Source organism: Durio zibethinus, chromosome 10, assembly GCF_047325235.1.
Source record: "Durio zibethinus cultivar Kanyao isolate XHJ-2024 chromosome 10, ASM4732523v1, whole genome shotgun sequence".
Lineage (NCBI taxonomy): Eukaryota > Viridiplantae > Streptophyta > Magnoliopsida > Malvales > Malvaceae > Durio > Durio zibethinus.
Genome location: NC_143171.1, coordinates 25,947,546 through 25,960,713, shown reverse-complemented (window position 1 = coordinate 25,960,713; position 13,168 = coordinate 25,947,546). Strand labels below are relative to the sequence as shown.

The following is a 13,168-nucleotide window of genomic DNA, read 5'->3' as shown; positions in this document are numbered from 1 at the left end:
ATTGATCCATGATTTGATGATATGTTTTGATTCTGATTTATGATCTATGAATGCTTAATAGAAAGCTTATTTTTAAACTATTTTTGACATTATGAGTTGATGAACGTTTTGAGAATGATCTATATGATATGTATAAAAAATGTTGTTTGATCTGGTGAGGTGTGTGAGCCTTTACTTACTGAACTGTGGTTTGCTCATTTTCTATTTTCTTTTCTTTTACAGATGTTATGAATGATAAGTATGATTAGCTTGAGAAGGGCTAGAAGAATTGAGCATTGGAAAACTACTTAGAAATTAAGATTTTATTTATTTATTTTAGTTGTAATACTCGACTTTGAACCTTTGAAGACTTGTTATCTAGTTATGTTACTTAATGAGAACCTTTATATTTGAGAGTTATTTAATGGTTATAGACTAGGCTTCGTATTGCTTTGAGATTTTACTTCAAGGTAATATGGTCGTGTTATATCTCGATTCGGGACGTGACAATTCATGATATAATAAAATAATAACAATTTAACTTTAAATTTCCTAAAAAAGGCGTCCATCGAGGAAGTAATGTTTCAAATTTAAAAAGTTATATTTTGGATACTTTTACTTTAGTTTATATATTTTATTTCATATAAAAATAATATTTTTTATTTCCATAAAAGTTACATTAATAAAAATCCAATAATAAAAAATTATTTAAATTAAAATTTATAAAAAATTACTAAAAATATTTTAATTAATCACTTTTAATTTATTTAAAATTAAATTTTTATTAAGTGTATTTTAATTGATTGGTTTTAATATTTTTAAAATTTACATTTTTGTATATAAAAAAATAAAAAAAATTTAATTATGAAATGATTGGATTCAAAATCCATCTATTATTTTTTTTCTTATTATATTAATGTTTTATCTTAACTTAAATTGTCATGCATAACAAATAAATGGTTGACGCAATTAATTAAGACTCATCTTCTTCAACAAAAAAATTGAGTTCGAGTCTTACTAATGATTATTTGTTGATATCATTTCGAATACATGATTTACAATCACATCGAAATCTTAAGTTCGAATCCTATTAATAATCACTTATTTCAGTTATATCAAATGTAAACTTGCAATCACCTATCTTGTATTGTTAAGAAAAAAAAAAAAGAGGCTATGCAACAATGGGGAAATAGGCGGGTAACCATTAAGTAAACACTGGGGCAAAAAGTACTTGGAGCATTCAGATTATTTTATGAGTTCTTTTCAGTAAAGTATAATTCCGCGTAGGTCAGTCGCCAAGGGAAAGCGTAACGAGTGGGCTCAAACAAGAAGATACATAGAAATAGAAGGAAGACCTTGACTTCCAAAGCAAACTTGTTTAAATTCGATTGAAAGATTGGTCTGGAAATGATCACTATAACACACTATTAACAAAACCGAAAAATATAAGCTCTATGATGGCCTCATCTGTGAGGATCACTGCCCTTGCTCTTTCTTACTGTGTTACAACTGCAGTTGTTGTGGTTGCGTTTGTTTCAAGTACTTTGGCTACTGGTTCGACCATGTTAGCCACTGCATCCTCGCTAAAGTTAGAAGCACAAGCCCTCCTCCGTTCTGGTTGGTGGAGTTGGTATAGCAATGACACTTCAAATCGTTGCGACTGGCCAGCTATATCATGCAATGAAGCTGGAAGCATAACCCATATTCAACTTGATTGATGGTCAATCGATGCTGAACTTGGAAATTTCAATTTCTCTTGCTTCCCAAACCTTGTTTATCTTGGTCTTAATTCCTCTGGGTTTACTGGCGGCATCCCGTCTGAAATAGGTGCCTTATCATCACTCAAGTACCTCGACCTGTCGTACAATTATCTAACAGGTGAGCTACCATGCTCTCTTGGAAAACTTATTCGATTAAAAGAGCTCGATCTTTCTGGGAACTATTTTGAAGGTCCTATCCCCCTTGAATTGGGAAACTTGAAGAGTTGGTTGCAACATTGCCGCTCTTAACCCTTTTACCTTGGGTAATTTAACCAGTTTGATTGACTTGGACCTAAGCCGTAACCATATTATTGGTTCCATCCTTTCTACCCTGGGTAATTTAATCAATTTGAAAAACTTGAACCTAAGCTATAACAATATTACTAATCCCATTCCTTCTACCGTGGGTAATGTAACCAAGTTAACAGACTTGGACCTAAGCGGTAACTATATTACTAGTCTCATCCCTTCCACCTTTGGTAATTTAACCAATTTGAAAAACTTGGACCTAAGCGATAACTATATTACTGGTCTCATTCCTTCTACACTGGGTAATTTGAAAAACTTGGACCTAAGCGGTAACCATATTACTGGTCTCATCCCTTCTACCCTTGGTAATTTAACCAATTTAACAAGCTTGGACCTAAGCCGTAAACATATTACTGGTCTCATCCCTTCTACCCTGGGTAATTTAATTAATTTGACAAACTTGGACCTAAATTATAACAATATTACTGATCCCATTTCTTCTTCTTTGGGTAATTTAACCAATTTGAAACAATTGGACCTAAGCTATAATCAAATCACTGAGGCATTCCCTCCTTTGAGTGGTTTAATTGATTTGAAGTATTTGTACCTTGGTTCGAATCTTCTGCAAGGTCCGATCCCTCGTGAAGTTGGAAATATGAAAATTTTGTTGGAACTACATCTCAATAACAATAGGTTCAAAGGTCTACTTCCTTCGTCACTGTCTAATTTATCTGATTTAGAATTTTTGTACCTTGATTCAAATCTTTTACAAGGTCCAATCCCTCGTGAAGTTGGAAATATGAAGAATCTAGTGGATTTAAATATTTCTTTCAATCTTTTGGATGGTCCCTTGCCCAAATCAATAGAGAATTTAAAAGCTTTAAGATACCTGGACCTCTCCGAAAACAAATTGATTGGACCTCTTCCATCTCTAATTTGGGATTGCTCAAATTTACAAACATTGTCTTTGAGAAACAACCATATAAATGGAAGCATTCCCTTTGAAATCTTCGATTGTCCTCGCACTCTTGATCTAAGTCATAACTTCATCCAGGGAGAAATACCGTATCAACATGATCACTTGGATTACTTGAGAGTTTTGGATCTCAGCCAAAATAATCTGAAGTGCTTAGTTCCTGAATCTTTCAAGCCTTTGGAAAGCCTCAATCTGTCATGTAATTCTCTAGAGGGTCCTATTCCAGACTACTTGAGTCACTTAAAAGAGTTTTGGATCTCAGCCAAAATAATCTAACAGGCATAATTCCTGAATCTTTCAAGAATTTCGAGAGCCTCAATCTGTCATATAATTCTCAGAGGGTCCTATTCCAGATTACTTGAGTAATTTCTTTGCTGCAGAGTCATTTCGAGGCAACAAGTATTTGTGTGGAAAGATAACAGGTTTCCCTCCTTGCCCGCCTCCCATTACTGCAACAGCGAGCAGCAAGGTAAAAATGGCTCTGCCACAGATGCAGAGCTAAAAACAGCACTTCTGATCCAAATGTCACAAAAAATGGAGATATATTTTCAATATGGAAATTTGATGGAAGAATTGCATTTGAAGACATCATTGAGGCAGCAGAGGACTTTGACATCCGATATTGCATTGGCACAGGGGGTTATGGCAGTGTTTATAGAGCACAATTACCATGTGGAAAGATTGTTGCCTTAAAGAAACTTCACCGTTTAGAAGCAGAGGTACCAGCTTTTGACAGGAGTTTCAGGAATGAGGCAAAACTATTAACAGAAACTCGGCACAAGAACATTGTGAAGCTTCATGGATTTTGTCTCCATAAACGTTGCATGTTTTTGATTTATGAATACTTGGAGCGAGGGATCTTATTCTGCGTCCTTACAGATGACACTGAAGGAGTGGAGTTGGATTGGATGAAAAGGGTGAAAATAATCAAAGATACAGCATGTGCTTTATCTTATCTGCATCATGATTGCCATCCTTCAATAGTTCATCGAGACATATCAAGCAATAACATATTATTGAACTCAAATCTGGAGGCTTCTGTCTCTGATTTTGGCACAGCTAGACTCCTTGACCCTGATTCATCCAATCAAACAATGCTTGTTGGTACCTATGGATATGTTGCGCTAGGTAATGTATTCAAACTATGGGTGTGTTTTTGTCTGTTTGTTCTAACTATTTGATCTCCTTCACTTTGATTGATCCAATCAAACAATTCCTTTTTTTTTTTTTGTATGCAGAACTTGCTTATACTATGGTTGTAACTGAAAAATGTGATGTCTATAGCTTTGGAGTACTGGCACTAGAAACGCTCATGGGAAAGCATCCTGGGGAACTCTTGGTATCACTATCAACATCATCTTCCAAAAATGTAATGCTAAGTGATATATTGGATCCACGCCTATCACTTCCAAGAATTCGAAGGATTGAACAGGATATTATTTTTGCTGCAACAATTGCATTTGCGTGCTTGAGGTTGAAACCAAAGTCCCGGCCAACAATGAAGCATGTGTCTCAAGAGTTTCTTTCTCGAAATAGACCATCAATGGAGCCTCTCCAAGCAATCTCTGTGTTGCAACTCAAGGACCATGAACTGTCTATGGATGGTGAAGGCAAGATTCCATCTCATAATTCTGGCCAAGAAGGTGAAATCCATGTCATTTCTTCAACTTAATTTTCATGTCTGTTATTTGTCTTTTCTTTCGATGTCAGATGTTTGTCAATTCTGATACTGTAATTCTGCAATTCTGCTTAATGTCCTTGGTTTCTTTGTTCTTGCAAATCTGAACCTTGACTGCATATTGTTATTGTCAATAATTCGAGCTGTGACTAGTGAGTGAGAAACCATGTCCTGTTAATCACTCTTACCGTAGTTTGTTGGAAATGATGGAAATTTAAAACCAGTCTTCTGATCCATTGATTTATAAACAAATTAAAGACCTACCATTTAGATTCATCTGGGATCATGATGCATGGGAGCTAGGTTAATTCAACTTTAATTACATATCTAAGAGCCCATACTGAATTTTCTTTGCAACTATAGATTTGAAAATACTTGTTAAATGCCTTGAAAACATCAATATGGTTCTAACATCCTAATATGGACAATCAAAAATTGCATTCTTCAAACCAGAAGTGCATGGAATATCATTTTATATTTGTAAAACTAAAGTAAAATTGATGCTGTAGTCATCAAAGATATCCGCAGTGGTTTTCAAAATAACCTGGGACAATTAGTAATAATCACTCTTGTTTCTAAATAATTAAAAATGACCAGCATTATTATTTCCCCAAGCATGCACAAATGGTCATCTTAAGTCTTAATGCATTCAAACTTCGAACTGTTTAAAGAAAAGAAAAGAAATAGATTAAAGTTTATGATATTGCAGTTGTTTGAAGATCCGAGCTAGTCACTTATAGTTAAACCACAAGGGTACCTAGTAGATGAGCTGCAACAATATTATTAAGAATATAAGCTCTGGAAGCCAGCTTAGATGCATGGAAGATGGCAACCCCATCGGTATCTTCTCTAGAAACTGTAAATACATTGCAAGAGACGTTGGTTTCTTTTTTGATATCGCCAGAGCAAGGCCATTTAGCCGAAGGGAAGCATAGCTTTCCACCACCTAGATTCTGTATAGCGACAGTCTCATGCTAAATATTTGGAAACACCTCTGCTTCAACCAAACCCTTCATCGGCTCTGGAAACAAGCCAAAACCAAGGGCATAAATCTTGCCATTGATAACAGTGCAATGATGATAGAAAAGGCCATTTTGCATGCGAGGGCCTTCCTTCCATCGCTGCTCTTGCTTTCCAGAACTTAAATCACAGAGTCAATAGAGATGCACTTAAATAAAGGGCTGTACGCCTATTTAGTTAAGGTAATATTCATTGAAATTCAATAAGATTACTAAGCATTCCATATGATATGATTAAGTGGATTCGAGCAAATTAAATGTGGTATCACTAAAAGCGAGTCTTCATCGCTTCTAATATTTCTCTTCACATATTTAACTGTTGAATCCCATGTTCTCCAAAATTCAACTAAAACATTACTTATAATTTGAAATTTTCCAGCAACAGAAGACAATGTGGGACACCCCACCATGGATGCTCCAAAAGCCAAAAACTACTTTCCCTCCAGAAGAGGATAGTAAGAAACCTCATTTTGTGCAGATTACAAAGGGTATGCTGATTTTGCTTTGTTGAAAAATCAAGAGCACCAGCTCCTCCTGAACTCCCGGGGTGATGGAGAATATTTAGCTTTGGTCATGTCACAACAACAATTCAAGAACCATTTTGAGGAGACATACCAGTGACCACTCGGGCCCTAGAATGTAACTTCATAGTTGCTTTCCAGTTTCCACCTTTCTCTTAATGAGCGCAAGAAATTGCTTTCAAATGGATAAATTTTTCATTTCTTAAATGCCAAACAAAACTCTTACCCTACAACTTTTGCTTTATTATCACGGTTGTCTGGAGAAAAGCATCAAAGAGGTTTACCTTATATTGAAGCGACAACAGAAATCATTGAACATTCTAAAGTTTTGACATTTGAAGTAGGCTCAACTTAGTAATGCACCAACTAGCTCTAGCTGCAATAATTAGCAAATTATCACCATATACAGCGGGCAAGTAATGGAGTATTCATTTCTTGTCGCAATGGCTGGATATGAAAGCATCTGCTGGTGCGAATGTTATGCGATGAACAAACAGTAGGAATATTAATCTGAAAAACGAATTAAGACAATTAAAAGGTGAAATGAACAGGAAACCATTTTCATTAATTCCAAAAAGCTCTTCATTGTTTTGCACAGGAGTTTCTTCGAATTGATCACCTTCATATTGGAGAACATTCCAGTAAATACTCACTATTAAGAAAGAACAAGTCAGCATGAACTTCCAAACTCATGGCCGATGTTCATTTTCCCAATGATTACTTGAATCCCCAGAACGAAAACATGTAATGAAATGGTAAAGAGCCGGGGTGGGCAAATACTCAATGTAAAGGTTGGCCAACATTAGGTTTGGGTGATTGGTGAAGATGATTATTATGATACGGAGAGACATGCGGACCATTCGGAGAGGACAGGCTTCTGGTAGGTTGTCCGTCCCTTAACAACAACCCTGCCTGCACTCTACTGCCAGTTCTAGATTTCGAAGAGGATCCCATGCGCTCTAACTGTATGGCTTGGAATTGGGAAGAAGTATAAGCCATATCCTTAAGATTTGGCAGAGGCTTTAGGGCTTCAACAACTTCACTCATCAGAGGTCTGGCTTTTGGATCACGGCTAAGGCAAAGGGCAGCCAATTGAATTGCTTTCTGAGCACCTTTTATTGAAAAGTGTCCTTCAAGGCGGGGATCCATAAGTCGATAAAACCTTCTTCTCTCTCCAAGATAGGGTCGAGCCCATTCCACCAGGTTATGCTCCCCAGTTGGTCGGTTTTTGTCCATGGATCTTCGGCCCGTCAACATCTCAAGCAGAACCACCCCAAAGCTAAAGACGTCACTCTTTGATGTAAGATGCCCTGGAAAAATATGGTTCTCATTAGGTAGAAAATTTTCTTGTTTCTATTTCCTTTTTTCTGTCTTCCATTTTTGAAGAGGAGAACTGATCTCAATTGCATATTCAGTTTGTTGAGAACCCATAAACTTATACTCTAGTTCATGTTTAAGAGATCAACAAGTTCATAGAAAAAAGCCAATAAATGTAAATTAATCTTCAAAGGATTCAACCATATTTACCTGTCATAACATACTCAGGAGCTGCATAACCATAAGTTCCCATCACACGAGTAGATACATGAGTCTTATCTCCCTCTGGACCATCTTTGGCAAGTCCAAAGTCAGAAAGTTTGGCATTGTAATCCTGGTGAAGATTTCATAATTTTTCAGAAAAGGGACGATACAAGTTAAAGAACACAAATTATTTTTACTATACTAGTCACACACCGCATCCAACAGTATATTCGATGTTTTAAAGTCTCGATATATTACTGGCCGTTCAGCCTCCTCATGAAGAAAAGCAAGGCCCTTTGCAGCACCAAGTGCAATTTTCATTCTGGTGGACCAAGGAAGAGGCATGGACCCTGATAAAATGAATGAATGAATAAATAAATAATCGTTACCTAGAGCATATATAGAAAAAAAAATCTCCTAAAAACCCTCATATCTTCACTAGAAATATATCCCCGTGGAATTGTTAGCTGAAATTGTTTTTTCATCCTAGTGTTTGCAAGTGAGATCAAAACTTCTTCAACACACTTACACAATGCCATTGGCAAGTAAAACCAAACTCATAGAAGAAGAAATTGGATTGGGTAAAGAAACACTACAGTGCTCAGTTAATTTGTAGGGCAACAAACTAAAGATATGAATAAAAAAATGCCAGTTCCAATCCTTATTCCAACTTTATAGGTAGCTTGTTATCTTAATCCAGTTTAAGAAGTACTATAACCATCAACTAAAATATTCTATCCTTCAACAAAACTACATAGATAAATCCACATCCAACAGTGAGGGTAAATTCCAGCACAAAATATAGAAATATCTTAAAATATACATTTTGAACCCCACTAACTCTTATAAATAAGCTTGTTTCTTATGAATAGGCTATAATGTTCGCTATTAGCTTACCTTTGGTAAATCTCTACCAACTATAGACAGACAAGCAAAGCAAGTTAATAAATCTAGTAATACTAAGTTTAGTTACGTACTTCGAAAGAGGTGATTCTCCAAGCTTCCTCGAGTCATAAACTCATAGACAAGTAGCCTTTGATCATCCTCAATGCAAAAACCAATCAACTTGACCAAATTAGAATGGAGGAGATCACCAAGATAATTAACTTCAGCCTGGCTCATACAAAAGAGACCAAAGCATAATTCAACTGCTTAATCAATATAATAGCAGAATGAGACAAGATATAAAAGATTATGATGTGATTTTGTGCGTTAATAAATACTAAAATACAGATGGAGTCTCTTACAAGCCATTCTCTATGGCCCTGAAGTCCATCATGGTTAAGGGTTTTGACTGCAACAGGCAACCCTGCACCTGGTTTTACTGGAGCAGTTCCATTCTCATTTATCCAACCTTTGAATACACAACCAAACCCACCTTCACCAAGAAGACTCTCAGGTCTAAAACTCCTGGTCGCTAACTTAAGCTCGTTAAAGGAGAATTTCCGAAGCTGAGAAGCAACTTTAAGCTCCTTGCTTATCTTTGGAGTGGATGGTGTACTTTCAGCGTTGGTAGTAGTTGAAGGTGACACAACTGGAACAACCGGTTGACCTGTGCTGGTGTCATTTGACTCATTGGTGGTGTCATTTGACTCATTCGTTGATTTAATTTCATCTGATTTACACAAAAAGAGTTTCTTAAATAGCGAAAAGATTAGAACTCCTTGTGGTCAGCAAATGAAATTGCAGACGCTAAACAGATTTTCATGCACAAACAACGTGGCTATTCCAAATGCTTATAATATTTCTTATTGCACATATAAACTATATTTAACATTTTGCATTTACTGCCTGTGCCATCGTAAAAAGATAAGACTAATCAAAATAGGAAAGAAACAGAGAACCCTTGTGTCTTATCCCATCATTACACCTCCAAAAGGAGGGGGATGAACACGATCGGATGACCACGTGGCCGAATTCCCAAGGTCATCACCCATCACACCCCATTTTCATTACGCATTACACAACAAACAATAATCTGCAAGGCGACAATCTCAGTGAACGTAAATTTTAAGGGAATTACACAGTTGGTGAAATTATAATCCGCCAAATATGCACAAAAGGAAAGCAATCATTGCATACGGCAAGAGAATTGGATAGATATCAATATCCAAATGGCACATATTATGCTTGGTAAAGCATAGAACTGAATCAACCAACAGTACATGCTTCATCCGATATCCATGTGGCAGCAAATTTATACAGTTAGCATATCAACATATAGTTAGAAAGCCAAACAATGGATAAAAATGACCGATCAGACAACATGGACAAAGAAACTTAAAATGTCAAATTGCCAATAAGCATAATATAACATTCTTGCCAAAGCAGATAATGAAATTAAACACATTATGGATTTCATTTCAGCATTCTTATAGCAACAAACAGAACATTTTTACACCAATAGGATTGTTCCATAGCCAAATAATCTATCAATATCTAACTGGAAATACAATCAAGCAACATGAACAAAGAAACTGCAAAAATAGAAAAATAAAACCAAGTAAAAATAAATTAAATTTGCAAACCATATTGAGTGCTAGTGCCACTAGTGGAACCCTCCACTTTGGCCCTTGGAGACAAGCAGCTTCCCATAAACCTAAACTTAATCCAACAACCAGGCTCCCCATCTTCACTATCTTTCTTCTTCTTTCCCTTTGATTTTCCAACATTCCAAGGCCCCACCTGGATATCACCTGGACCTAATCCCATTTTGCAAGTAACCTTCACACTAAATTCCCATATCTCAAAAACACTTCATTTCACCATAAAACATCCAAAAACATCAGTTTCATTTTTCTTTTCAAACAACATTAATAATCAAAACCAACCAAACACAGAAAAATCCTAGAATTCCCATGAAAAAAGATACCAACTTTTTTAAAGCCTTAATTCCCTAAAAACAACACAAAATGACATAAAGCAAGATTAGAAAATGGGTCTAAAAATAAATGCCACTTAATGAAAAGGACATGCAACGCAAGAAATCCACTCAAAAGAGTAATCCATAGCTAATATAAAGAAGAAAGCGAAAATTCAAAGCAAAAATAAATCCCCAGAGGCCAAATCCCAGAATGTGAATAGTAAAGAGCCAAAAAATGACCCCAGAATCTTCAGTTTAATCTTAGTCTAACCACAAACTAATTTAAACTCAAATTTACTTCAAAGAGTTACAAAAACAAAAGACGTTAAGACACAAAACAAAAGGGAGAGTAAAGAGTTTAAATTTCATTTTTCAAAGAAGGGAAAGTAATGCAAGCAGTTGATAAATGGGAAAACTTTGAATGCTAAAATGAAAGAGAAGAACAAAAAATGAGAGACAGAGAAAAGTGGGGAAAAGAGAAACGTGCGGTATTTTCGCGTGAAAAGAAGTGAGAGAGTTGGGAGTGTTTGTGTTTTTGTGTTTTTGAGAGAGCAGTTTAAAAACCAAATTATAAAAAAACACACACAGAGCTTGGTTGGCTTTGGCTTATCTTGATCAAAGGCAACAGGCTACAACGTTTGCTTTTTTATTTTGTTTTTGTCTTTTAGTTGTAAAGACTTAAATGAGAAATAAATAAATGACAATGAAATATTTATGAACATTTGTTTGCATATATATTATTAGAGAAATTAGAAATTAGAATTTGTCTTTCAAAGCCCATAGAATCAAGGGCAAGACAGATGGAAATAGCCCAGAAAAGATAAAAAATTCAACCCCTTTTTCTTTTTTTTTTTAATGAGACTAATTCAAATTTTTTTGTGAATTTGTAATCCAATAAAAAAGGGCATTTCCTTCTTGTAAATGTTTCTTACTTGGTTATCGGCTATAAAAGAGTATTTATGAATGTTATGTCAATTACAACGTAAAAGCTTAACTAAATCCGAATTTAATTAAGTTAATTCATATAATTATTTTAAAAAAATATTATTATTTTTTATTTTAAGTTGTGACACTCTTTATATGAAATTTGCAATATGAAAGAAACAAGTTATGGAAATTTATAATAATCTATCGTTTGTAGTGCATATGTGAGATTTTGTATATTTTCCAGTCAGTATTTGAGGGCCTAGGCTAACAGGCTGCTGTATTGATGCTGTGAAATGTCGAGTGTCCTGATAGAAAAGATGATGGGGGTTTCCCATTTTACCATAGCTCTTTTCTGTGTTCCTAATTTTACAATGTTTTGCTTGGAATATTATTGAGAAACACTTTCCTGCCACTGACTCAAAGAAAGTCTTATTGGACTTGATGAATGGTTATAAATATTAAACTTTCTTCCACTCTCTCCTTGGCAAATGCATGAATTGGGCTGTTGGCTTTGTATTTTATGCATTAATTTTGGCATTTTAGACTTGGTTCAAAGGATGGGGGACAAGGGCCTTGGCCCAATGGCTACCAATTAGCCCTTTAAAGGAACAATCACTTCTAAATTTTGGGATATGTCAGATAAACTCTATAAAAGCCTGGACACTGCGCCATGTTTGCAACAGAGCCAAGAGCATCAATCCAATAATACTTTTATGTAAGAATAAATGCCTACCAGCTCTCTCCTACTAGGAAAATACATACTTATACCAGTTTCCTCTCATTAATTTCATCAAAATCTTACAATAAGTCAGTTCAATCTGTTATAGATTACAAACTTTATTTCTTTCCCTATGTCTGAGAATTGGCTGCCTCCAGCATGTTATATACATAAACAAGAACAAAAATAAACCAAGCTAAGCATAACAATGAAGATAAGTGTTGATAAATCTGACAGAAAACTTTTACTGTTGAATTAGTAACCAAAATTTATTGTGTTACTGATCAGAAGGTGCCTATTGTTGCTGAACAGAACACGCGCGTCTCTCGTTGTCTGTCAATGTACAGCATAAACTTGTAGGCTCCATTGATCAGGAACCAGGACCGGTCAAGTTACATTGGTTTGAACTATGTTTTTGTGTCAATTCTGAGTTACAGAATGCACATGTTTGCACCTTCTAAATTTTGAAGTGTGGTATGTCACATATTCTTGAACAAGATTTTTGAGCCAACATTGTATTGTACCTCCCTTGACAGATAGATAAACATGAATTTGTTCGGATTTTATTGCCCCACTGAATGGCTTGATGCCAGAAGTACTTACAAATATAAAGGGTAATGGATGCCTTGCCTTTGTAACTGCGGCTCTGGGTATGATTAACAAGCTTTTGGAATCCATACCTTATAATCTTCACCTTCTTGGTTTGTAATTACTAATTCTGCATTTTAAAATTATCAAATCCTTGACAAGCTGAACTAGAATAAATAATTTTAAACACGACAAAATGATATAATATAAAAATGATACAAAAAAATATCAAAACGATATAGTTTAAAATTAAACAAAAATCATGCAAAAGTTTGATACAAATCAAAATTTTATTTCGTGTTTGACGTGAATTGACGAATTGGAAGATAACAATTTTTGAATTTTACATATATCATACATAAAATAAAT

General features: G+C 35.2%; 1 protein-coding gene and 1 pseudogene across 2 annotated transcripts; one reads left to right on the top strand and one right to left on the bottom strand.

The window, feature by feature from the left end:
- Nucleotides 1–1,433: 1,433 nt before the first annotated feature.
- On the top strand, nucleotides 1,434–4,761 carry LOC149516614 (uncharacterized; annotated as a pseudogene). The gene is made up of 5 exons (XR_016345864.1): nucleotides 1,434–1,704; nucleotides 1,777–1,966; nucleotides 2,016–3,178; nucleotides 3,303–4,092; nucleotides 4,203–4,761. The product of XR_016345864.1 is annotated as an uncharacterized LOC149516614 (transcript).
- Nucleotides 4,762–6,721: 1,960 nt separating this feature from the next.
- On the bottom strand, nucleotides 6,722–11,152 carry LOC111291931 (serine/threonine-protein kinase PBL36-like). The gene is made up of 6 exons (XM_022884063.2): nucleotides 10,232–11,152; nucleotides 8,951–9,318; nucleotides 8,681–8,816; nucleotides 7,917–8,053; nucleotides 7,710–7,833; nucleotides 6,722–7,492 (listed from the first exon to the last, which is right to left on the bottom strand). Exons 1-6 carry the CDS (start codon nucleotides 10,413–10,415, stop codon nucleotides 6,963–6,965), a joined length of 1,479 nt encoding a protein of 492 aa, XP_022739798.2. The 5' UTR covers nucleotides 10,416–11,152; the 3' UTR covers nucleotides 6,722–6,962.
- Nucleotides 11,153–13,168: the final 2,016 nt, after the last annotated feature.

Bases quoted from the DNA above. Each gene is read 5' to 3' on its own strand.
- LOC111291931 (XM_022884063.2), bottom strand. From the start codon at position 10,415: ATGGGATTAGGTCCAGGTGATATCCAGGTGGGGCCTTGGAATGTTGGA. The intron at 9,319-10,231 runs GTTTGCAAATTT...TGTGTAAATCAG, and splicing joins TGGCACTAGCACTCAATATG to ATGAAATTAAATCAACGAAT. The intron at 8,817-8,950 runs GTAAGAGACTCC...TGTATGAGCCAG, and splicing joins AGGGCCATAGAGAATGGCTT to GCTGAAGTTAATTATCTTGG.